Source organism: Phyllostomus discolor, chromosome 2 (assembly GCF_004126475.2).
Source record: "Phyllostomus discolor isolate MPI-MPIP mPhyDis1 chromosome 2, mPhyDis1.pri.v3, whole genome shotgun sequence".
Classification (NCBI taxonomy): Eukaryota; Metazoa; Chordata; class Mammalia; order Chiroptera; family Phyllostomidae; genus Phyllostomus; species Phyllostomus discolor.
The window spans coordinates 60,995,074-61,019,679 of NC_040904.2; the positions used below are offsets into that span (position 1 = coordinate 60,995,074).

Sequence of the window (24,606 nt, forward strand, 5' to 3'; positions counted from 1 at the left end):
ATCCACTGAGCTACACCAGCCAGGGCTAATAAAACACATTTTAAAAAAAAGAAATCAGATTCAGGAAAGAGGAATTTTACAGTGTGAATTGAAGAGGAATTTCTAGGAAAAATGGAGAAACAATTGGAGGAAGTAGGAGTTCAGCCTCTCACTATCTTTCGACCGTCTTGTTTTATTTTCTCAATAGTACCATCTAAATTGAGTGCATGTGGCTGCTCCTGCTCTCTGGAACCCACCAACTCATTTTCCTAGATTTCCAAGATGTCTCATTTATTTTCTCCTCTTTTTAACTTGCGATTTTCTACACCAAAAGTAAAAGGTTATGATGGAGAAAAAAGGAAGCATTTACTTTGATAATAAAATTCATTTAGGTCCTGACAATTGGTAGGTATTTCAAATACTTTAAGAATCATGAGCTTTGAGGACCAAAGAGTAAAGGCACACAAAACTTACCTTCTGATGATGAACTAAAAATCTGTCAGCAAAGGCTTTGTGAGGCTGTCACTAGAAGGGTCATGCAATTTTAAAGCTGGGAGGACCTTTTCTAGAATAGCTAGCCCCATATTATATAGATCATAGAGAGTTTGAAATGAAAGAGATGTTAGAAATCACCTAGTTTTACTCCCCATTTTATAGATGCAAGGGCTGACATGAAGTGACATGATTTGCTCAAGGTCTGATCATCAGTGAGTGGCAGAGACTAGCCTCAAACCCAGGTTGCTTAATCTAAATAGTGTCAGTTTACCAAATATTTAAAATACTAGGTACCTCTTTGGGACATAAACTGTGCTAGGTCCTGTTTGAGAGAGCACCGGGGTGAATAATACACAGCCCCTGCCTTCTTGGGGTTCAGGATCCCCTTGCAGAGCAAAACACATTCTCAAATATTCATAATTACAAGGTGATGTGAAATAATAGAGTGAACATCAAGGTCTGGAAAGGACAGAGGGGGAAAAATATTTGGCTGAGAGAAATTGAAGGTTTTTCCTTTACACTAGTGCTTCTTAGATATTACTCTCTTCTATTCCACTAATCACTTTTTTCCAGTGGGTGGACAACAAAATCTCTAGTTGCTGGACAGTTTAAAAAATTTTTTTTGTTGATGTTTGAGTACAACTGTCTCCATTTTCCCACCACCACTTTCCTCTGCCCTACTCACCCCCATGCTGGGCAGTTTTAATGGGTGAGTAAGACTAGATAGTAGGGACCCAAGCTAAAAGGCAGGTGGGCCCAAGCATGCTAGGTGAGATGATGCAAGTCGCTTCCTTTCTTCATCCCTCTCACCAGCCAGTCTTTTATTCTACTCCCACCACTCCTGCTTCCACACAGGCCATGCACTAAGGAAGGGAGGAGAGACAGGCACTATTATCAGAAGAAGGTACATGAAAGAACTTTGCAGCTCTGTGTGGTTTGGCAGGGTGATGGGGGAGGTGCAGGGTGTGAGGATGGTGACCAGGAAATCACCTAGGCCAGGCAGGTGGGTTTAACAAGAGACAACAGTCACACTTGCAGGAGCCAGTGGAGACAGTGTCAGAGGTGACAGAGATCCTGAATCCCAACTCTTCTACCCCAAAATATGTTTGAGAAGCCACCTGCCTGCTCACAGAAGTAGTTTCAACATTCCCTCTGCACTCTGGACCATATACTTTATTTGGTAAAGAAAAAAAAAACCAAAAAACCTCTGCTTATCTAAAATATGAAAGAAGATAATCCTCTGTTAAGCTTTTTACAAATTTTCAATCATTAAATTAAAATGCTTTGTATGACTGAAGTTGCAAGCTGTGATACATGATTGGTTAAATTTTATTTTTCACATTCTCCTCCCCACAAAAAAAAAGACTCCATATGTTTTTACCAGCTCATTTTACTGTCTTGGCAATGAAGAGACCAGCATATCTAGGAATGATTGATACCATATGATGCTTGGGTATCATACTTTGATGATGCTCTGCAGTGTTTCAAACCACCAAAACAGAAATCTACCCACACACTGAGCTCAAAACTGACAGTTTTTGTCTCAATGGCACATTTAGAGTTTAAACATTATCATTAAAATTTTACAGGTGACATATCAGGAAAAATTAAGCCCGCCACTTGTGTTGCTTTGAAAGAAAAACAGTTCTTCACTGTAATTAATGAAATTGTGTGCTAGGTATGAATGCTAGTGACCTCTAGAAAATGAACCACTGACCCATAAATGGATGAGAACCAGCCAGAGTAAACGAGGCAGAAGTTTCCCAGCATATTTGTGCATGCAGGCAGGGAAGATTCTTGTTATAATTAAAAGAGATGGAGTAGTCAATAGGAGCAAAAAGGACAACACTGCTTAACTGTTTTTCTGGTCTATTCTTCATCCTCATGTTACACCATATATCTGGGTTTTAAAAGTTACAAAAACATTGCACATAAAAATAACACACATACATTTACACAGAAACCAGCAAAAATTCATCTAGAATATGGAGATCCAGAGTAAATCTCCATCTAAATTTGCACTCTGCAGTGTGACAGATCAGCCACCTTGAAATGGCTCTTGGACACGAACTTGGCTGGTCTGACTTGAGATGTGACACACCGAATTTCAAAGATTTAGCACCGAAGAAAAGAATGCAAAATATCTCATTACTTTTTTATATCAACAGTTAAATTGACAGTATTCTGGACACCTTGGATTAAGGAAAAATAGGTCATTAAAATTAATTTCACTTGTTCGCTTTTACTTTTTTTCTAATATGGCTATTAGAACATTAGAAATTACAGATGTGGCTTGTACTTATGGCTTACATTACCTTTCTGCTGGCCAATGCTGATCTAAGTGAAAAGTGTGGCAAACCAGGTAGCATTTAGCAATCCAACAAAATTGCAATATAAATTTACATTGACCGGTGATGACATGACAACATGAAGAAAACTGGACACAAACTTATGGATACTTTGATGAGTTAACATTTCCATTCCTGCTACACTTGGTGAGGTTCCACAAATCCAAATGTTTGCTTAATCAAGTTCTGGGAAATGAGTTGTGCTCTAATTTTAAGTTGGATTCTAAGCTTTTCAGTGTCTCTGGATTTTGCTACATGGAAGCCGTTACTGTGAAGACAGTTATGCCTGTTATTCTCTTGTATGGACAGGGCTGTATTTTTCTTTCAGGAAGACTATCAGAGAGCTCTCTTCCTTCAAGGGTACATTAATGGGACATCCTGGACAGGGTGATGGCATTTTGAATGGTGAGACATGGACCACTAAGCTGTATTGCAAAGGGAGTGTAAACAGGGCACAGTGTGTCCTGAGGCGCATCATTAGCACGTCTTTAACACTCAGAGGGGGTGTTTATTTAAATGAGCATTATGCTTTTTAGGGAGTCCATTGGATTCATTTATTCTACAGTTTTCTAAGTTTCTCTCACGTTCCATTGAAAAAGATACTTTTCTGCTTAGGAAGAAAAAAGTTATACTGTAAGTATACTTTGAGGGCCTCAGAAATGAGTGAGGTTTTAACATGTCTAGGATGGTGTATGGACACGGTTGTCTCCACAGAACAAGCAAGCAAATGTAAAATTTTCTTAACTAGGCTGGGGGAAAATGTTGAGTCTCGTGGGGTTTAATATAATTCTGTGAGATAGGTGAGGGTATTGTCTGAAGCCCACCAGCAGCTCAGGGCGACTTCACAGAAAGCAAGGGGCAGGGCGCCTGATTAGATCAACATCATAGACAGGGCCAGCCTAGGACACAGCCGTGAAAACCCTTTTGTTGAACCACAGAGGCATGTGGCCCCGAGAGGATTAAATGAGACAAAATGTGCACAGTGCTTAGTGTCTAGCATGTGTTCAGAAAACATTATTGTTTTGAAACATTTCAGTGTAGAAAATGCAAAGACTCAGAAAATTCACTGTACGCTCCCTGCTTTTGTCTAAATTCATTTGTGAGAAGTGTTTACTCATGCTTTAAGCTGCCAGTAACTCATGGTTAAATCATTTCACTCATCTGTTTTCCTTTTTCTATTTTGTAATACAGTTGCCAATCATTTGACATTCTGCTTTGTTCTCTGCCCCCTCCCCCATGAAAGATAAGCAACTCTCACAGTCCTATAACTTTAATAAACTAAAGCCATTCAGTCAAGAGTTGGTATCCACTTGATGAAATCTAGTGTATGATAATTTCTTGAAAAACTAAAGACTAATCCTTGAGGAATCTCTGGTGTCCTATGAAAATTCATATACTTATGAACTCACTATATGAGTTAAAGTTTGGTATCCAGTGACTGCTAAGAAGATATGAGGAATGTTGCAGAAATGTAAATAGGTCAGCACTGAAATTTAATTAGACACTGCATGTGTTAATAATAAATTCAATTTATTTAGCCTTCTACCTATGCTAGAGGAAAAAATACCCAGACAAAATAATAACTCATTTTAAATGCCTCAATTGGTAACCTCCTTTCCTGAAGAGTGATTTATGCACTAATTTACTGGTTGTGTCTTCGAAAGATTGTTCAAACCAGCCCTTTTGAAATAATAATAATTTCTAAATGTGTGTTGTGAGAGATATAACAAATGACTTCTTATTAATTTTCATTTAATTAGTTGCCTATTCACATGATAATTTTTTTAAAGTTCTCTTCCTAAGATAAACAGGTTATAAATATTGAGGTTAAGACTTCTATTTCACAAAAATTGTGATGGAAAATCTGTTTCACATTGTCTACTTAATTTGAAGGTCAGTCCCTCACAAATTTTATATACTAAATAGGTAACTATTTCTTTCCCAGTTAGTAAAGCCAATTGTTTTAAATTTCTATAGCCAAGTGACTTCAAATTGGTTTAAAGAATATTTATCATCAGGAGAGGATCTAGCAAGAATAACAGAAACGGGACAGGAGACAAACTCATGAACAAGGTAGAAAAGCAGCTAGGGCTGGTTAAGGAGCCCACAACACTGACTGACCCTTTCATAAAGAGCAAAATAAAAATCACCTCTTACAGCTTTCCTATTTCTCTAAGTCTTTCCCTTGTTTAAAGGACCCATACTTTCTTAAGTAAATATTAATATTCAAAACGAATTTTAATTTTTTATCTTTTCAAAAAGTATAACTCCACAGCAACTCATTAACTACATGTTGTCATTATAAAAAATAGCAAGGATGAAATACTTAAAAAAATAAACACAAAATAATTCAAACTAGGGAGAAGAGATTGCTCAGAACTGTCCTAGGTAATTCAAATGGTTCATACCTGCAAAGAAATCCTGCACCAGGCAAGGCTCTTAAAACAATTTCTTGCAACACTTGTGGGAGTGTTCCTAAGACATTAAAAAAACAAAATGCAATAGCTACTTACATGAGAACCGAAAGGGCCTTGCTCCTAATCCACACTGCCTCACGCCCTCTCCATGGAAAAGCCCGTACTGGACCTCACCCATGAACTTGTCCAGCTCCTGCCCTGAGGCGTTGACTAGCAGAGCCCCCGTTTTGCAGAAGAAGGTGGCTTTGATCCATAACGGTGTCCCCAGGGCTGTCACAACTCCAAGGGCACACACGAAGCTCAATACCCCGGCCATGCAAAAAATGACTTTCTTCTGTTGGTTTGGCATAATGAGAAGTGGCTTTTGTGAGGGTGAGGTTCAAAACCAAGACCTTTGTGAGTGACGAGAAGTGACTGTCCCTTTGACAGCATTTATTACAGAGGCTGAACAGACAGAACCCAGCTGAAAAGGCAACTTCATCATCACCGGAGGCTCTGGCCAGGTTAAATGTCAGTAGTATGCCAGGAAGAAGGCTTCTGCATCACACTTAGTTGGCTTTTCTCCTTTTTCGCTTTTACTTCTCTCTAATTTGAAATCTTTGGACTAAGAATCTGTAAAATAAAACTCTTTGAAACTGCCTTGAGTACCTCCTCTTGTGTCACTTGGTAACAAAGGTCTAAGATAACAGATGGAGTCCTCCGTGTAACTTGATAAATGCCTCCCCTTTCCTCAGCCTTTTGTCTGATTGGATGAGTCGAAACTCTTAGAAATAGGCTTGTCTCCTATGGCAAATTTTCAGCAACTTGAGAAGGTCATATATTGATATGTTTTTATTTCGTGGGGTTTTTTTTGTTTTTTTGGGGGGGTTGGTGTATTGGAAGAGAAGTCTTGGCAGAGGTAGAAAGGATATTGGTATTAACTGAGTTTGAAAACTGTTCTTTGTAGCAGGCCAAAATATTGGACTAAACTGGGCCCTGCACAGACAAGAAGTGTCGTACACCAACTAGCAGGGCTTGCCCTCCTGACTCCTGTTCTCCCAGATCTATGATTTAGAACCAATGTGTCAATGGAGAATTTGATTCAAGTTTTTCCTGGCAAACGGGAATATAGAGATGCAGGTGCAAATAGCTAGGTTTCTAAGTGCTTTCCATTAAAACATTTGGCTGCTTCAGGACAATAGCAAGGGAAGGTTATTCTGAGTTTGAGAAGTACCAGAATCTGTAAAGGAGACAAGGTTATTGTCATGGGAAGAAGAGACTGTGGTCAGACAGAAGGTTCTAAGAATTTGCCACATAAAAGCAAGGGTCCAAGCAGAGGTAATTCATTAGGGAGACAAAAACCAAAGTCATGAGCCAGATTAAGTAGAAATGTGAGTTAAATAATGGTAATTTAATTTTTAAATTATATTTTATTGATTATGCTGTTACAATTGTCCTGATTTTCCCCCCTTTTTCCTCCCCCATCTAGTGCCCCCCACTCCCTCAGGCAATCCCCCCACCATTGTTCATGTCCAGGGGTCATGAGTATAAGTTCTTTGGCTACTCCATTTCCCATACTTTCTTTTGCATCCCCATGGCTATTCTGTAACTCCTGTTTGTACTTCTTAATCCCCTCACCTCTTCACCCATTCTCCCCCTCCCATCCGGCAACATTCTGGTAACTAACTTCTTTTCTCTCTCTTTTAAGAGTCTCTTTTTAACTTTAACCTTTGGCCTTTTAATGATGATGTGTTTTGGAGTAGACCTCTTTGCATCCATCATAATTGAGACTCTGTGCTTCTTGGACTTGCACGTTGTGTTGCAACCGTTCAAGGCCTGACAGCTTCACAGTATTTGGGCAGACAGAAGAATATTCATGGAGCTGTGGGAATGTCTGGCATGCCTTTATTCCAGGGTGGGCAGTCCATGCATGCTGCAAGCTTCATGTGTCTCTAGTGAGAAGCCTCTACATGTCTCTGTGTGGCACACTGCAGGTCACCCCTCCCCTTGTGTGGCACATGTTCTGGCACCAAGCAAGGAGTCTCTACTTGCTTAAGTACTAAAGACAAACAAAGCTGGCAAAAAGCCAAAAAAATTATATAACATAGCGTGATTCTGCGAATGCGAGTTCACTTCGTGTTATGGCAACCATTTATCAGACGCAGTCTCAAGGCTATGAGAACACTACTTATCAGGTCCATTCAAGGTTATGGGAACATGGCTTCCCTTAGTTACCCAGACACCTGGGTGAGGAAGCCAGGCTGCCTCCACTTACCCTACACATCTACTTCCTTCACCAAATTAAGGAAGTTTGCTTTCACTATTTCTTCAAATAGATTTCTAATTTCTTGCTCTTTCTCTTCTCCAAATGACACCACTACGATGTGAATGTTGGGACACTTCAAGTTGTTCCAGAGGCTGTTTATGCTATCCTCATTTTTTTGGATTTCTTTTTTTTCTTTTTTTTCTCCCAGTTGTGGTTTTGAGTGGTTGCTTTTTGCTTCCTCATGTTCCAAATCACTGATTTGATTCTCAGCTTCATCCATTCTACTGTTGTTTCCCTGTAAATTGTTCTTTATTTTAATTCGTGTATCCTTAATTTCTGACTGGGTCTTTATTATGCTGCTGAGGTCCTCATTAAGTTCCTTGAGCTTCCTTCCTCATAACCAGTGTTTTGAACTCTACATCTGATAGGTTGCTTATCTCCATGTCATTTAGCTCTTTTTCAGGAGTTTTGATCTGTTCTTTCATTTGGGCCATGTTTCTTTGTCTCCTTGTTTTGGCAGCCTCTCTGTGTTTGTTTCTATGTATTAGTTAGAGTTGCTTTGACTCCATGTCTTGGTAGTGTGGCCTAAGGTAGTAGGTGTGCTATAAGGTCAAGCAGTACTGCTGGACCTTTCACCAAAACTGGGTACAGAAGTATGCCCTTTGTATGGTCTGAGTATACCCTCCTCTTGTAGTTGAGCCTTCATTGCTGTTGGCAGATTAACGGGATGGATTTATCCAGGCCAGTCAGCTGCAAAGACTGGTTGTGACCACTGACTACCAACCTATACCTTCCATGGAGGATCAGCTATGCAGGGTAGTGGTGCTCTGACATGGTAGCTGTCCACTGGGTGTGGTGTGGGGTTTCCCAGGTGATGCAGGCCAAGGTCAGCCCCAACCTGTTTTTCCTGGGTCCACCCCTGCCTGAGCTGTAAAGCAACCTGAGGTGGCTGCTACTTGTGCTGGGCTCGGAGATTGCCAGGTGAAGCCAAGCTGTGAATGTAATTTTGCTGCCTCTAGGGCTCACTGAAGCCAACTATTGCTTGTTTGATAGGATTTAGGTGCCAAGACCAACTATTCTTATGGTAAAGCAGCTTGGGTGGGCCTGTAAATTGGGTGGGTAGAGCCTCTTTGGATCTCCAAGGTGGCTCACACAGTGTTAGCCAGGTTGATGGAGTCTCAGATATGGTACCAGACTCTGTGAGGGTAGCGCCCAGCAAAGGGACAATGACCTCTGTTTGCCCCGATGCCAGACCCTTCAGTCTCTCCCTGTATACCACTGGTGCCCTTCTAGCTGCCACCCCAGTGCTGATGCTCACAGGGAGCAAGTCTGAGGATGTGAGTTTGTGTGTGGGTTCCCCAAGAAGAACTGTTTAGGACTCCAGCAGCCTCCTCCACTGACTCAGTCCCCACTGGTTTCACAGCCAGAAGTTGTGGGCACTTATCTTCCTGGCACTGGAATCCTGGGCTGGGGGCCTTGTGTAGATCTGGGTCTCCTCACACCCAAGATATCCCTCCCAAATTTGGTGTGGGGCCAGCCCTTTTCACATCCGCACCCCTCCTACCAGTCTGAATGGATGTGGTTTCTTCAATTCCATAGTTGTCAGACTTACATTCAACTCAATATCTGATGTTCCTGAGTGATGGTTCTATATTTCAGTTGTAATTTGATGTGGTTGTGTGAAGAAGTGAGCCATGTCTGCCTACATCACCATCTTGACCAGTAGTCCAGTAATTTAATTTTTAATGTCCTTGCTTGGCAAGTTAAAAAATTGGCAAACCTCTATCTTCTGCCAACTTAAAAATACAAAACAAAACAAAACATTACTGGTCTATAACATACACAGGTGTGGATCCCTGTGTGGAAAGGATGAGGCCTAAAGACTCATGGTGGCCTGGATAACCTCTTTGCTCTAAGCAGGTGTGTCTCTGCCTTGGCTGCTCAATGGAATCATTTGGGGAGATTTTAAAACTACTGATGTCTGGGTCATAATTCCTGAGATTTAAGCTGGTTTGAGTTCAGAGTATGGACTTAGTGCAAGGAGACATGAATGTCTAGTCACTAGAAGAGGTTTTTCTCATTGTAAATTAATAAACTTACATGATCATTTATAGCTCAGACTTTCCTGGTTCTGTTCAGCACCAAGAGCATGATCTTGTTGAAATGTCTTGATGGGTTAGGCTTCTACATATCCAAAATAAAAGACCAGGCCCTGGATCATAGATTCACCCTAAGTCACCATGTGAACGTCAGTGGTGATGTCTCCCAGTTGTGAAGCACCCTCTTCGGGTCCTACGCCCACCTTCTCTCTGTACAGCTTCCTTTCAAACTTCGATATCAACCACCCACAGGCTGCATAGTAGTGTGTGTGATCCACCCTCTGGGAATGATATAATAGAACCTGGCAGTCATTATGCCTGACAGCCTGCTTTTGAAATTTCATCTTAAATGTCTTGAATGACAGTGATGACACCATTTTGCCTTGCAGTCTCTCTGAGAATTTGAGTCATTAATGTCAGCAAGTTTTCACCAAGTATGCTACTGAAATCTTTATCTCTCACAGTCTTAATAGCAATACACTTGGTGACATAAAAATGGAACTAGGCCTTTCCATCCTCCCCCATGACCCCTTTCAGATTCTGGATGATGATATAATTCTTCATTGTGACTAGAAAGAATACAGAGAAAGAGTGCAATTGCAGGCTGTGTCTTTCCTTCCAGTAGATCATTTATGCCTCTTCTCACACTAATTTGGTTTCATTGTTTTTTCTTTATAGTCATTCAAACACAAAACCAGAAAAGTCAAAATCCACAGACATAGGAATTCTCACCTGATCCGCTCCCTCCGTGTAAGAGATGGCATGGCATGGTGTGGAGAGAGCTGGGAGAAATACCTGATCCAGGGTCTGGGCCCAACTCCATCACTAAACTAAGAATTCTTTAATTTTTCTGGCATGTATTTTACTCATTCATGAAAAAAGTGGTCTCGGCCACTTTTTGAGCGATTCTCAAATTATTTTTAACCAGAGAAATCATTTCTTCAGTTGAACACTAGGGTGGATTAAGAGGTAAAAATTGAGCTTTTACACTGGAAGGGATGGGATCAAGTGGCTCTGCCACTGACCGCACCCCCTCACCCCCTCCTCTGCCTCTGCCTCCTCCGCCTCCGCCTCTGCCTCTTCCAGCCTTAAAGACAACTCTGAGAAGCACAGTGATAAGCATGGACCAGATGATCCTTTAGTTCCCTTCCAACTAAAAAAAAATACTTTTGCTATTTATGAGGTTAAAATTTGTCCTTTTGCTAGATTATTTCTCTTCCTTTTTTCTTTGTGATACTAACTTGTTATCTATTATAAAGTATCTGTTAAAGATATTGCAAATATATTTGCAATAACAATTCCAACTATCCCAATTATTCCAATTGATTATTCCAATTATTAACTTTTTAAATAAGTTTCTGGGTTTTGTCTGATTTGTCGTTGTTAATACTGACTTTGGTTTTCTTCCAAATGGATCATTATACTCCAAGGCCTCCCTAAGAGAGATTCAGCAAGGGTTTATCAAGCTTCCTATTCTAAGACAAGAGGTCTTTGTGAATCTATCCCATTTTTCTCATCTTTAAAGCAAAATCTGGTAGGTTTGATTGACATTTCTTGACTAATTCGAGTTGCTGGTGATCCTCAAGTAGCATTATAATTCTCTAATGACTGTAAGGGGGAAAACCACACTCCTCGGAAAGAATTGATTGATTTATTAGGAGAAAATTACCACGTGTGCTAGGCCTTGATTGCAGCTATTATTTGTAGAGCTAATTGCTTGAACTAGAGGATTAAAAGGGATGAGGGAAGGGAAGAAAAAGAAAACAAAGTTCTGTTGGAATACAGATGAACCCACAGCAGAACTGGACTGGGAGTGAGAATTCAGTGCAGGGATTTTCAGGGTGGATGACAGTTGTGGGGATATTTAGAGTAAATGCCAGAGCTGGGCTTGTTCCTTTGACAGAGCAGATATAAAGCGAGAGCCAGAAGTGGAGGAAAATTGCTGCTAGTGTGATCTGTCAAATAAGAAGTGTGACACCCTCAGAGTTTTCTCAGTTTCTCGTTGGTATCTTATACCGAGGCTATGTTGATACTTAAACCTCAGCCCAGCAGAATGTCTGAGCTGTTACAGGAAGGAGGGAAAAATTACTTAACCTAAAGAAGTGGAGAGGGATGGCACAGTTTGAGACAACTATGTTAACAGTAATAGATGGACCTGATTCCTGTCCTTGTACAGAGAAATTGATACTAATTTTCCTCATTGCTATAACTGGGGGGTAGATGTTTTGAGATGGCAAACTTGGAAGTAGTTCGATTCTGCAATTACCAATTATTTTGTTGTGTACTTGTTTTCCTTTGTGTGGGTGTGTGACACTTAAAATACTGATAATTTCCTTGATACTTGCCTCAAAATAATACCAGCAGTATTAACAAAAATGTGATATACATAGGACTTACTCTGCATCAGCTCTATTCTAAACACTTTGTGTGTATCGATTTATTTCTTTTCAGTCGCACTGGGGCAATTACTAGACTTCCTACCTTTCCTCTGTTAAGATGTGCCAGGTAGTAGGACAGCATAATTTTCAGTCAGACAGATCACAAAGTCTCCTAAAATATCCTTGTGCTGAAGAACTGGATAATAGTACAATTAGGTGGATTTATAGCTTGTCAAATCTCCCAAAAGGAAGACTGTTACCTTACGGAGCAATGCCAGCTAGAGCAATCTTTAGACTAATTCCCCCATACATTTTCATCAGTGACTTGCTTAGAAACCTAAACTATACATCATCCAAAACTTTAGCTTCATATCAAACCTTTATTTGAGAACTGACTATGGACAGAGACAGCTAAAAATAATAGAAGATAAAATGGAGATTCAAAGTTATATCAATAGTTTATAAGAATGAGACCAAAGCAACAACACTGTCATTAGGTTTAAGAATGTAATTGCCTGGGGAAATCAGGGTTGGCGAGCAATCCTGTGAAAAGACAATTAACTAGACAATGAGCTCACAGCAGCCATTTGTGACGTGACCATTACAAATGCTACAACAGTGTAACATGCATGTTTGGGATGTCTGCCTAGCCCTCGACTCTTTCTTTGAGAAATTCCTTCAGTACCCACAGATATAAAATCTATGCCAGCTGTGTTTGTGCTATATGACCCATCCTTTCTAGCCTGCATTGATTAAGAATAGACATATGGAGCAATCAGATGTTATTTCCTGAAAATTGAGGCGTGGTGGTGAGGGATGTGAGTCAAGCACTGGTTGCCAGTCAGTGGAAAGAGAGCAGAAAGCAGAGCCTTTGTCTGGGAAGAAGGGCTTGACTTGTCTGCTCCTGCCCACACTGATGGCTTCAGTTTTCTGCCAACTATGACCCTTCTCCTTTCTGGAAGGCAAGTGTAGGTAGGTGTCTGCTTTCAAAGTTTGCTTGGTCTTTTACCAATTTGTTTCTAAAGAAATCTCCTGGGAAGCACTGATTTCACCTCTTCTTACAGTGTGGTTCTTGGTGTGGTGCACCTGGTGAGTCTGGCTGTGGCGGTCACTGGGGTGAAGGCTGTGTGATGGCTGCCTGGGCCCCCATGTGTGGTACATGAGCATGTGTGTTAGCGCCACCTGTCCCCAGTTGCAGGGCTTCTGTGTCTAACACTGCCCTGACTCAGGAGCTTCCAATCAGGCTCGTTTGGTCTGGCAGCTTCTTTATCAGGGATGAGCCCTTTTTTTTCATGCCGTCACTACCCGTACAGGTGTCCAGGGTGCACCCTCAAATCCTGGAGGAGCCAGGGGGTCTTGGGCTGCTGAACTTCCTGGGACTGACTTCATGGAGAGGAACAGAAGGAGGTGGGGAGGGCTGAACGCAATCTGGGGTGCAGACAGGCAACTCTGCTATGGGTCTGCTGTTGGCAGCGTGCTGGCTGCTGTCCAGAGGTGGACCTCACAGCTAACCACGAGAGGGATGGGGTAACAGTTCAGGGAGCTACGGTGATCAGGGACTTGTCTTCCACTCCGGGCCTAGCTCCAGCTCAGTCTCCCTATACACATAATTTAATCTTTCAAATAGCTTTCCTTTTTCCTTAACTCACTCTCTCTCTCCTTTCCTCCCATCCTCATTTTAATTAGCAAAAATAAGTATTTTGTCTGCCCATGAGAAGATCCTGAATAGAGTGCTTATATGTACACCTTAGAAAAGCAATGCCTTGGATGGTAAAACATAGGCCAGTCACTAGAGTAGTGAAAAGGTAAAGCCAAACATTTAAACCTAGCCACCAAGACAGTTTCATTAAACACAAAGCAAAACAAATTTTCTATGTTAAGAGCCCCTTACCAGGAAATTCAGATAGAAATAAATATATTTATTAATTTTCTCACTTCTCTGTATATATTCTCTGTGCATAGTACTTATTTGAAAAATAGTAAAGGTAAATTGTAGACCAAACAACCTACAGGACTGTGAATGCCCTATCTTTATAGTCTCTTTCCAGGAGGAGCAGCCATGGGTAGGTAAGGGGGTTGTGAGTGCTGGGAAACCCAAGCTGGACTGGAAACAGCCTACGGAATTACTGTACTTGAGAGACAGGACGCTTTGACTTGTCACATGTTGAAAATCACCAGCAAGCCACATCAGACAGTACACTGTGTCTTTAAATGATGTGAAATGCCTGGCACTGATCCATGAGTACTCTGGAAAATAAATGTAAATTCTACAAACCCGGGATCCTTATGGAGAACCAAGCTTTACTTCATGCCTTCAGTTCTCTTGGAATGAAAGGTAGACTGGCCAATGACTTTTTCATATTTGTGACACAAGAAATGTTTTACCATTTTAAAAAAGATTATTTTTAACAAAGATATTTAAAAAGGAAAAGCATACCTGATTCAAAAATTCATTAGAAGTGTATTATAGATCTAAATGTAAAATTTCTAGGAGAAAATCTTTGTGATCTTGAGTTAGGCAAAGGTTCCTCAGAGAAAAAGATTATAAATCATAACATTAACAAACAAATTGATAAGTTAAAATTTTCTACTCTTTGAAGGAGACTATAAAAAATGAAGAGGCAAGCCATAGACGTGGAGGAAATATATGATATATATATATATATATATATATATATATATATATAATACAGACCATATAAGTCAATAATAAGGAAACAAATGTCTCAAGAGAAAGGTCAACAAAATATTTTTAAATTTAATTTTTATTGTATTTTTCCATTACCCTTTAGTTCCCTTATACCCCTCTTCCCCCAGCAATCACCACACTGTTGTCCATGTCCATGAGTCCATTTTCATTTTTGCACAACCCCTCTACTTCCTAACATCCCCCCACTAGCTGTCATCCTGCTCTCCATCTATGAGTCTGTCCCCATTTTCCTTGTTAGTTCAGTTTGTTCACTAGATTCCACATATGAATGAAATCACATGGTATTTGTCTTTCTCTGACTGGCTTATTTCACCTAGCATAGTTCCAGGTCCATCCATACTGTTGTAAAGGGTAAAACATTCTTCTTTTTTTTAGAGTAGTATTCCATGGTGTAAATGCCCCATAGTTGTCTTATTCACTCATCTACTGATGGACACTTGAGCTGCTTCCATATCTTGCTAGTTGTGAATAATGCTGCAATGAACATAGGGGTGCTTATGTTCACTCAAATTAGTGTTTTGGGTTCCTTCATATATATTCTCAGAAATGGGATCACTGGGTCAAAAGGCAGATCCATTTTTTAATTTTTTCACGTGTCTCCATATAGTTTTCCACAGTGGCTGCACCAATCTGCATTCCCACCAACAGTGCAAAATGGTACCCCTTTCTCCACATCCTTGCCAGCCCTTGTTTGTTGATTTATTGATGATAGCCATTCTGACAGGTGTTAGATGATATCTCATTGTGGTTTTAATTTGCATTTCTCTGATGATTACTGACAGTGAACATCCTTTCATATGTCTATGGGCCATCTGTATGTCCTCTTTTGAGAAGTGCCTATTCAGGTTCTTGGCCCATTTTTTAATTGGGTCATTTGTGGGTGGTTTTTTTTTTTGGTGTTGAGTTTTATAAGTACTTTATAAATGGTGAATATTAACCCCTTATCAGATGTATTGGCAAACATGTTTTCCCATTCTGTGTGTTGTCTTTTTATTTTGCTGATGATTTCCTTTGCTGTGCAAAAACTTTTTAGTTTGATGTAGTCCCATTTATTTACTTTTTCTTTTGTTTTCCTGGCCTGGGGAGATATAGCCAATAAAAAATTTCCACAAGCAGTGTCCAAGATTTTGCTGCCTGTTTTCTTCTAGGATTTTCATGGTTTTGGGTCTAACATTTTAGTCTTTGATCCATTCCGAATTTATTTTTGTTTATGGTGTAAGAAAGTGATCTAGTTTCATTTTTCTGTACATATCTGCCCTATTTTCCCAACACCATTTATTGAATAAGCTATGTTTTTTCAACCCTCACCCATGGACATTTTTTCATTGCTTCTAGAGAGAAAGGAAGGGTGGGGGGAAGGGGAGAGAAGGAGAGGGTAGGAGGAGAAAGGGAGCTGGAGGAAGAGGGAGAGAGAGAGAGAGGAACATCAATGTGAGAGAGAAACATCAATTGTTTGCTTCCAGCACACTCCCTGTCCTGGAATTGAAACTGCAACCCAGGCATGTGTCCTGACCAGGAATTGAACCTACAACCTTCTGTTTACAGGACAATGCTCTAACCAAATGAGCCACATTGCCCAGGGCAGGCAAAATATTTTAATAGACACTTCATAAAAGAAGACATATGGGTGGCAAATAAGCAAGTGAAAAGATTCTCAATATTATTAGTCAAAATAAAACCACAACGGGCCCTGACTGTGTAGTTCAGTGGGTTGAGAGTCAATCTGCAAACCTAACTAGTTCAATTCCTGGTCAGAACACATACCCGGGTTGCAGGCCAGGTCCCTGGTTGGGAGTGTGTGAGAGGTAACTGATCAATATTTCTCTTGCTCATCTATGTTTCTCTCCCTCTCTTTCTCCCTCCCTTCTCCTCTTTCTAAAAATAAATAAATAAAATCTTAATAAAGAATAAAACCACAATGGGATACCACAACCCACTATTAAAATTACTAAAATTTTTGGAAAACTGATAATACCTAGTCCTAATGAGGATGCAGAGCAACTGGAACTCTCATATACTCGTATTTTGGTAGTGATGGGAAATGGCACAGCCACTTTGAAAAAGAGATTAGCAGTTCCTTAACAGTTAAATATATACTTTCAGTATGACCCAGTAATCCGACTCCAGATACTTATCAAAGAAAAAGGAAAGCATACAGCCATATAAAAACCTGTACACAAATGTTTATTGGGGTTTTATTTATAACTGCCTCCCAAATGGAAATGACCCAAATGTCCACCAGCTGGGAGTGGTTAAGCAAACTGGTACATCTACACAATGAGATACTTTTCAGGAGCAAAAAAGGAACAGACTACCAACACATACACCAAAACGATGAATCACAAATGGATTTTGTCCAGTGAAAAAAGTCAGACTCTATTGAATTATTTCATTCACACGACATCTGGCAAAGGCAAACTGTTGGGAGAAAAATCATATCGATGACTGTTAGGGGCTGAAGGTGGTATTAACTATTGAAGAGCAGGAGGGAACTTTGTGAGGTGGTGACCATGGTGGGTTACATGCTTCAAAAGAGCTGTCAAAAGCTTTAGAACTGTACACCTAAGAGGAGCAAACTCTGCTATATGTAAATATAACCTACAAGAAAGAAAAACAATTAATATACATTGAAATGCCACCACTCAGCATATAGCTCTCCAGGTATTTTCTTATGCAAGAAGTTAAATGTGAATTAACCTCTTTCTTAGAATAGAAAAACAGGACATTTTAATCAATTCAATATTTTCTTTAACTGAGTTATATATACTATTACATGCAGGGATCACTGCTTCCCAAAGAATTCTAAATCAAGAAACACTTCTTCCAAAATATGTTATGCTATCAACAGTCAATATGATTTGGAAGAAGTGGCATAGCCAGGAGACCTGGGCTCAATTATAGGTCTCGAACCTGACTTACCCAGGACCGTGAGCAAGTGACTTTCTTCTTCGTCTTTTACTTTTTCCTGTTTCACACTGGTAGATTTGACATATGCATGGTTCTCAACCTTCTCTCTGCCTCCTCAGGTACAGGTAAGGAACACCATCATTGGCAAGAGTTTTCATCACAGATGGTGGTTTTCACTGGGTTGGGGGAAGCCACCAAAGGAGAGAATAATCCCAAGGATCACTTCAGTATCTTTGAGAGTGGTGATCCATTTTCAAAGTTCCCACACATCTGAAATTCTTGAGAGGTCATCCCCAAGTTGTATGAAAAATTATTGGATTTAATCATCTCTAAGAAGCATTTTAGTTCATTCTGGTGTTCTGCTGAGGGCATAAAATGTATAAGGCAGTGCCTACCTAACACTACCCTTATTCTGCACATGAGTTTGTCTTCTGTGATGATTCAGAAGACACTCTAATACTCTGTGGTGACCGGGGTCATCACCACTGCCACTTGGACCATCAGCCATCAGGCAGAGCAGGGTATAGTTAGTATAGAGGATTAGGCTGAAACTGTATCAACCTTATGACATGCTGGAAGTTCTTTTCTAATAAATCTACTTTGGTTTATTTGTCATGTGTTTCTTTTGCATGAAAATAAAAGGGAAAAAATTTAATTGATTTTTCTGGTTCTTTGCTTTATGGGGTGGGGGTGGGGGAGTTCCAAAAATAAGAATGTGATCCGTATCTCCCCCAGAACTCTGAAAGATGAACCATAAGATTATAGTAATTGGGTAAATCATTTAACTGGAACAAAACAAAACTTACTCCCTGTCTCCAATCCTGAGCTTTTCCCATCTTGTTAAGGGCACCCCTGGTCCACCTCAGCACAGGCCAAAGCCCAAAGAGTTGTTCTTGACTTTTGGCATCACACCTATACTGCTGCATTCAATCTATCAGTACATTTTTCCAGCTCTACCTCCAAAATATCCTGATCCTGACCATGTGTTACTATCTTTCCTGTTGTCACCCTAGTCCTATCATCATTGTTTCTGGCCTGTGCTCTTGCAATCACCTTTAACTTCTCTCCCTTGTGCAATTCATTGTCCACTGAGCAGACAATGATCCTTTAAAAATGTAAATGCAAGTCAGGTTTCATGCAGGTTTCAATGCAAGTCCATGCTTCTGATGGATGCATTCTGGTGACTTCCCATTACAGTTATAATACAATTATGGACTCTACTGTTGCCTGTGGTCCTGCTTGTCTACTCCATGACATTTCTCTTATCCCTCTCTTGCCAGGCTCAGCATTCGAGCCTGCTTTCTATTGTTAGGACACTCAGTGCTTGTGTCCGCTTCAGGAACTTCACCCTTGCCCTTTTCTATGCCAGCAACACTTATCCCTTGCACCTTCCAAGAGCTGGTCCTTTCTCTCCATGCTGATTTCAGGTAATATGAAAATATTACCTTTTCAGAGGGTCTTTCCACCTAAACAGCACACTTTGAATAACCACTCTCCATACCATTGGACTGTTTTATTTTCTTCATATTGCCACCTAAAATTGCATTATAATGATTAATTTTGGGGGGCCAATTTAAATAAGTACTTTGACCTGACTCTCTTCCTTTTCTCTGCTCTGATCTGCTGTTGGTGCTCTCATTGGCCAAACCCAACTGGATACCAATGGTTTGCCTCAGGGCATTGAGCAGGGTGCAGAAGAGTGGACTGTGGATATGAAGGGGCAAGTGGAAGAAATCCTGCTGACTATCAAAATCTATCTATATCTATCTATCTATCTATCTATCTATCTATCTATCTATCACCACCATCATCATCATCATGGATTTGACATAGTAATGCATATACATTGATTACAAAATTTAAAAATGATAAAATGGTAAACAATGAAAACTAACTCTTCTATCCTTCAAAGACTTTCTCCCCCAAGGGAATTTCTTATGGAACTTCCTGTTATATTCTCTGATCATCTTAGCATAGATTTAAATACATTCTGCTTCCACCATCTGCTTTCTAAACTAATAATAATATACCACATGAACTCTTACACATCTGGCTTTTTTCATTTAATAAAATGTCTTTCTGAGCATTCCTATGGGAACATACATGTGTTTGTTTGGTCTGTTTGACAGCAACAAATTCTACTTACAGCAACTCTGTTGGGAGTGATATCTCAATGATGATGTCTGTGCCCTGCCCACGTATCCACAGCCACCCACTGCAGCTTCCCCAGACATATACACCGTCTCCTTAATTCAAGATCTGGAAGCAGTTCTCTTTTGCAACCACATTGGACACCCTATCCTGACAACCACTAGTCCAAGATGCAAAAGGATACTGTTTCTAAGTTTGGACTCTGTGCCAGGGTGGAACCAAGAGCTTAAGTTCCACTTTATACTGTAACCTACCTGGGCAATTTACTCTCAGTCATGAAGCAGCTCCAAATATCTGATTTAGACAGGGCTTCCTTGCACAACTATTTTTGAAACCACTGAATATTTTGTCACCCCAGAGTACCCTGCTTAAGTATCCCTTGAGTCTATGATACCCAATTTTAAAAGTCAGGAATGGTCATATGTTTAAAATGGGAGATAATAATGGACTGCAAAGATGAAATGAAATAATAACTGGCACATAATAAATGCTCAATAAATGTTAGCTATTCTTTATTATAATAATTGTTGTTCATATTATAATTACTTCCTGGGCTAGGGAGATGAATCAGTGGAAATAGATAATATATTAAGCCTGTTTAAAGAAAATCAATGAATTAAGAATTAATTCTTGCTAAATATTAATTTCTATTTTCATATTAGAAGTACTAAACATGAGACTTAAATTTTTGACAAATTTAAACTTAAATTATTTTCTGGCCTAATGTCCTAGAACATGTAGTTACTACCATTCTAATATAGTTTTTGATACAGGTTCTCTCTAAAACATAACTTTAGGAAGATATAAAGTTCTTAAATGGGTCTATTTTATTCCACTTTGGTTTTTGATAGTAGCTGCTAACCAGTGAATTCCCTAGAGAAATATCTAGAATTTAGTGTGTGCAATATGATTTTATTTTAGCTCTATAAAAATGGTAGACTTTGTTTTCCCTCTGAAAATTTGAATGATTTTTATGTACTATGTGTGTGAAATAGAGTGAAAAGGGGAGATCCCATCTAACTTTGGTTTCATATGCCATCAAAGTCATCTCTTCACATCCTTATGACATTTGCCTCATTTTTAATTTGTAGAAGTAATATTATCCAGGTCACAGAGGAGAAAGAAAAATCGCCGTAGCTAATTCTCCAATTGGAAGCTCATGTACATACAAACAATCCTGTTGGCATTTCCAGGGCACTGAATGCCCTGCAATATATTTTATATTTAACTTTGGAGATGAACATACCTATATTAAAGGAGAACTGTTAATTAAAAATGTTTATTGATTTCATTATTGCTGTGTTACACTTGGGCATTGTACAGCCATTTTGGGGGGCGTATGAATGACTGCTGTAACAAGGGCTGCATCCGTGACATAGCCCAGAATGAACTCCCAGAGGTGTGTCTCCCTTCCTGAAGCTTTGCCCCTGACACTGTGATATGCATGGTTGACTGCACACATTCCCTCTAGAGACTTCTGTGATTTGGCAATATGTCTTTGCAGCAGCAGTTCTCTTTGTGTTTAAAAAAATTTACTGAGTTTGGCACGGATACACAGAATCATTGGAAGGAATACAGAAAATATTAACAGTGGCTGTACCTTGGGGAGTGGCACTGGAGTAAAGGAGGACAAGGGCAAGGGGCTTAACACTTGTTACTTCTTTCAGCTATGCATTTTTGAATTGTTTACAACCTGCAGGTATTGTGGAAAAGAAGTACAGCCCTGGCAGTGAGTTGGTTGGAGTGTCCTCCCATACATGAAAAGGTTGCAAGTTTGATTCCCAGTCAGGACACATGCTTAGGTTATGGGTTCAGTCCCCTGTCAGGGTTGGAGTCGAGCTTGTGCAGGAGGCAGCGGATGGATGTTTCTTTCTCACATCGATGTTTCTCTCTCCCTCTCTCCCTTAAGAAGAGAAAAATCAATGCATATATCCTCAGGTGAGGATTTTTTTTAAAAAGAAAAGAAGCAGGAAGCTTTACCTTCCACTCAGTCTCCCAGCTCAGAAACCAGGGGGGCAACCCTGGCTGGTGTGGCTCAGTGGATTCAGAGCCAGCCTGCTGGTTCGATCCCCAGTCAGACCAGGTCTCCACTTGGGTGCATGGGAGAGGCAACCAATTGATGTATACCTCTCTCACATTGATGTTTTTCTCCCTCTGTTCCTCCCTTCTGCTCTCTCTAAATATAAATAAATTTTAAAAACAAAATAAGTGAATAAATAAAATCTTAAATATATATATTTATTTAAGGAATATACACATATTTAGGGAATTAATATGTAAAAAAAAAGAAAGAAAGAAACCAGGGAGGCAGACTTGCCTTTCTTTCCTTTTCCACTCCCTATACCTATTCTGTGACCAAGGCCTGTGAGTTTACTTCCAAAGGCACTTCTGCCCCCATCTCTGCAACTCCACCTAAGATGGGTACTCATGAGCTCTCATACGACTGATGCAATGGTCCCTGAACCTGACTCCCTGCAACCTCATTCATGTTCCTCTCAGCTCCTCAGAGGCAGCCCCACTTCTCCCCTCCAGCAAATCTGACCAGATCCTTTCCATGATTAAAATCCCCCACGCGGCATACTGTCCTGGCTCTAACCCCTTCTCAACGGGCTTTTAAAATTTTTATTTGTTTCCAATTGCAAATCTGACCAACAATAGCTATAACCCACCCTCCTAAAAAAAGAACTGTTCCTCAGCCTGGCATAAGCAATCCTCAAGACCCTATCTGCCCATCTTCCTGGCCTCACCTCCTGCAACCAGGCCCCTATGGTCCCCAGATACTTCACCTGCCGCCTCCTACCTGACCTCATCTTCCCTCCTGGATTGTTCTCCTCTGCTTGGCTTCTTTTGAAAGTTCCTGCTCTGTCACCATGTGAAGTCCTTCTGGTACCCCCAGGCAGATTTGGCTGATCAGTGCATTATCCCACTTTTCTCAACACTATTGTTTCTTTGAGAGCAAAGAACTTATTTATTACTTTTGCTTAAATGTTTATATTTTACTTTTGGCATCACCAACATTTTCCATGTGCGGTCAGTGAATTTTTTCTATGGAATGTTTATGCTAAATGCATAAGTAAGTGAGTGAATGAATAAATGCAGAGAGCACAGGCTTACTGGATTTAGGAATTATTAGATTTGCGGTCTAGTTTTATTTCTGATACTCTGGCTGGATCTTATTTTTCTCTCATTTTAATGGAACATTGGATACTTCTAACTTCTGTGATTCTAAAATAATAATTTCAGTTGTAACTGGGGAGTCTGCAGGACACACAGTAATCTCCCTCTCAGTTTAGGAGGGCCGTCCTGAGTAGAGGGCTGGCTCTTAAAGGCATGAGAGGCCAATGTAAGAAAAAGAAAACAAAATAAGAAAAATAAAATAAATAATGTTTTATCAGTTCCTGATTTTGTTAGGTACCAAGTTGTGATTCCTGGGCATCTCAGAGTAGCTCCAGAGGCCAATTTCACCCTGATACCTCTAACTTTTCTTTGTTCCATAATTTTCTTCAGCTTGGTAGCAGTGACACTTTGAACAAGTTACTGAATTTCTTTGCATCTTACTTTCCTCAGATGCAATATGAGATTTATAATGTGGTTACCTCCTAGAGTGTCAGTGAGGATTAGACCAGGTAATGTGAAGTCCTTAGAACAATGTCTAGCATATGGAACGCAGAATGTGTTCAATAAAGATAGGTACTGGTGATTTTTTTTATGTTTCTGAGGATGGTTTGCACCTTTCTGCATAGGAGGAAGGTAAATTTTGAGGCATACTGTGCATCGCTGCATTCTATAATTTTTAACCAAGTACTGTGTCATTGTGTTATGACCAGTACAGAGCTGTATGGCATAGACAAATTCATTGATCTGCAGGGAGTCAGACTTCAAAGACAGTACAGTGAACCAAGGCAATTTAACATTTTATTTAAGTGACTACTGTCATGTGTCTATAAATTTCTGTCACTAGAAATTTTATTCATTATTAACATAGTTTGTCCCCTTTTGAAATGTAGATATTCTAACAAGTAGGAATATATGAGCTATGTAAACCTTAGAGTGAATGAATCAATTAAATAAATCTTTTCCTGAGAACGGTGCTGATGGGAAGAAGAGAACTGGGCCTGAGAGCCTAAGGAATAGAGGGGCAAAAGGGGAAGAGTAACCTGCGAGGATCTCTCAAATGTGATAGGTTTAAAGACTGCAGCAATTCTTGCCAGGCTGGTAAGCAGGGCCAACCATTTGAATTGCAGACTGGCCTCCACCAGGAACTAGGTTCTGCGCAAGAGCAGCATTGTTCTGAGTGTTGCAAGCTCAGGCCCAGGATTGCCAGGCAAGGTCTGGCTGCCTGGTCACCCACTCTTTGAAAAGCTGTATTATTTTCTAAATCAATGAGGATCTCAGGTGCAAATGATTGAAATGTCAACCAAAACCTGATTTTGGCATAAAGGGAACTGTTTGGGTTCACACAATTGAAAAGATCAGGAGCAGTGACGGCTTCAAGGTTCAAAAAACAAAAAATCGTCCATGCTCAGTAAGTATCACTCCATCTCTTGTCTCAGCCCTTAACTGTATTGACATTCATCCCAGCTTTCATGGCTTGATGGTGAAAACATCTTCAGTCTCTACACAGCCTCAGGTTCAAGGCACATGGGAATAAAGCTTGCTTTTGCTTCAGAAATCTAAAGAAAATTTTTCTTTTTTCTCATTGGCTCTGAAAGGACAATGTTCCTATCTCTGAAGAAATTACTATGGCTAGGGGAAATGCAAGCTCTAATGGGCCACAAATAAATGGGTAGACATCCTGTGTTCATGAATTAAAAGACTTAATATTATTAAGATGTTCATACTACTCAAAATGATCTACAGATTTAATATAATTTCTA

General features: G+C 40.0%; 1 protein-coding gene and 1 pseudogene across 1 annotated transcript in view; one reads left to right on the forward strand and one right to left on the reverse strand.

Annotated features, from left to right (window-relative positions):
- Positions 1 to 6,042, reverse strand: part of CLRN1 (clarin 1) — a 41,170-nt gene extending 35,128 nt beyond the window's left edge. Inside the window, exon 1 of the mRNA XM_028505292.2 lies at positions 5,336 to 6,042. Coding sequence (XP_028361093.1) covers positions 5,336 to 5,588 — 253 coding nt within the window. The 5' untranslated portion in view covers positions 5,589 to 6,042. The remainder of the gene's footprint in view (positions 1 to 5,335) is intronic.
- Positions 6,043 to 22,983: 16,941 nt separating this feature from the next.
- Positions 22,984 to 23,072, forward strand: LOC114491249 (annotated as a pseudogene).
- The last annotated feature ends 1,534 nt before the right edge of the window (positions 23,073 to 24,606 follow it).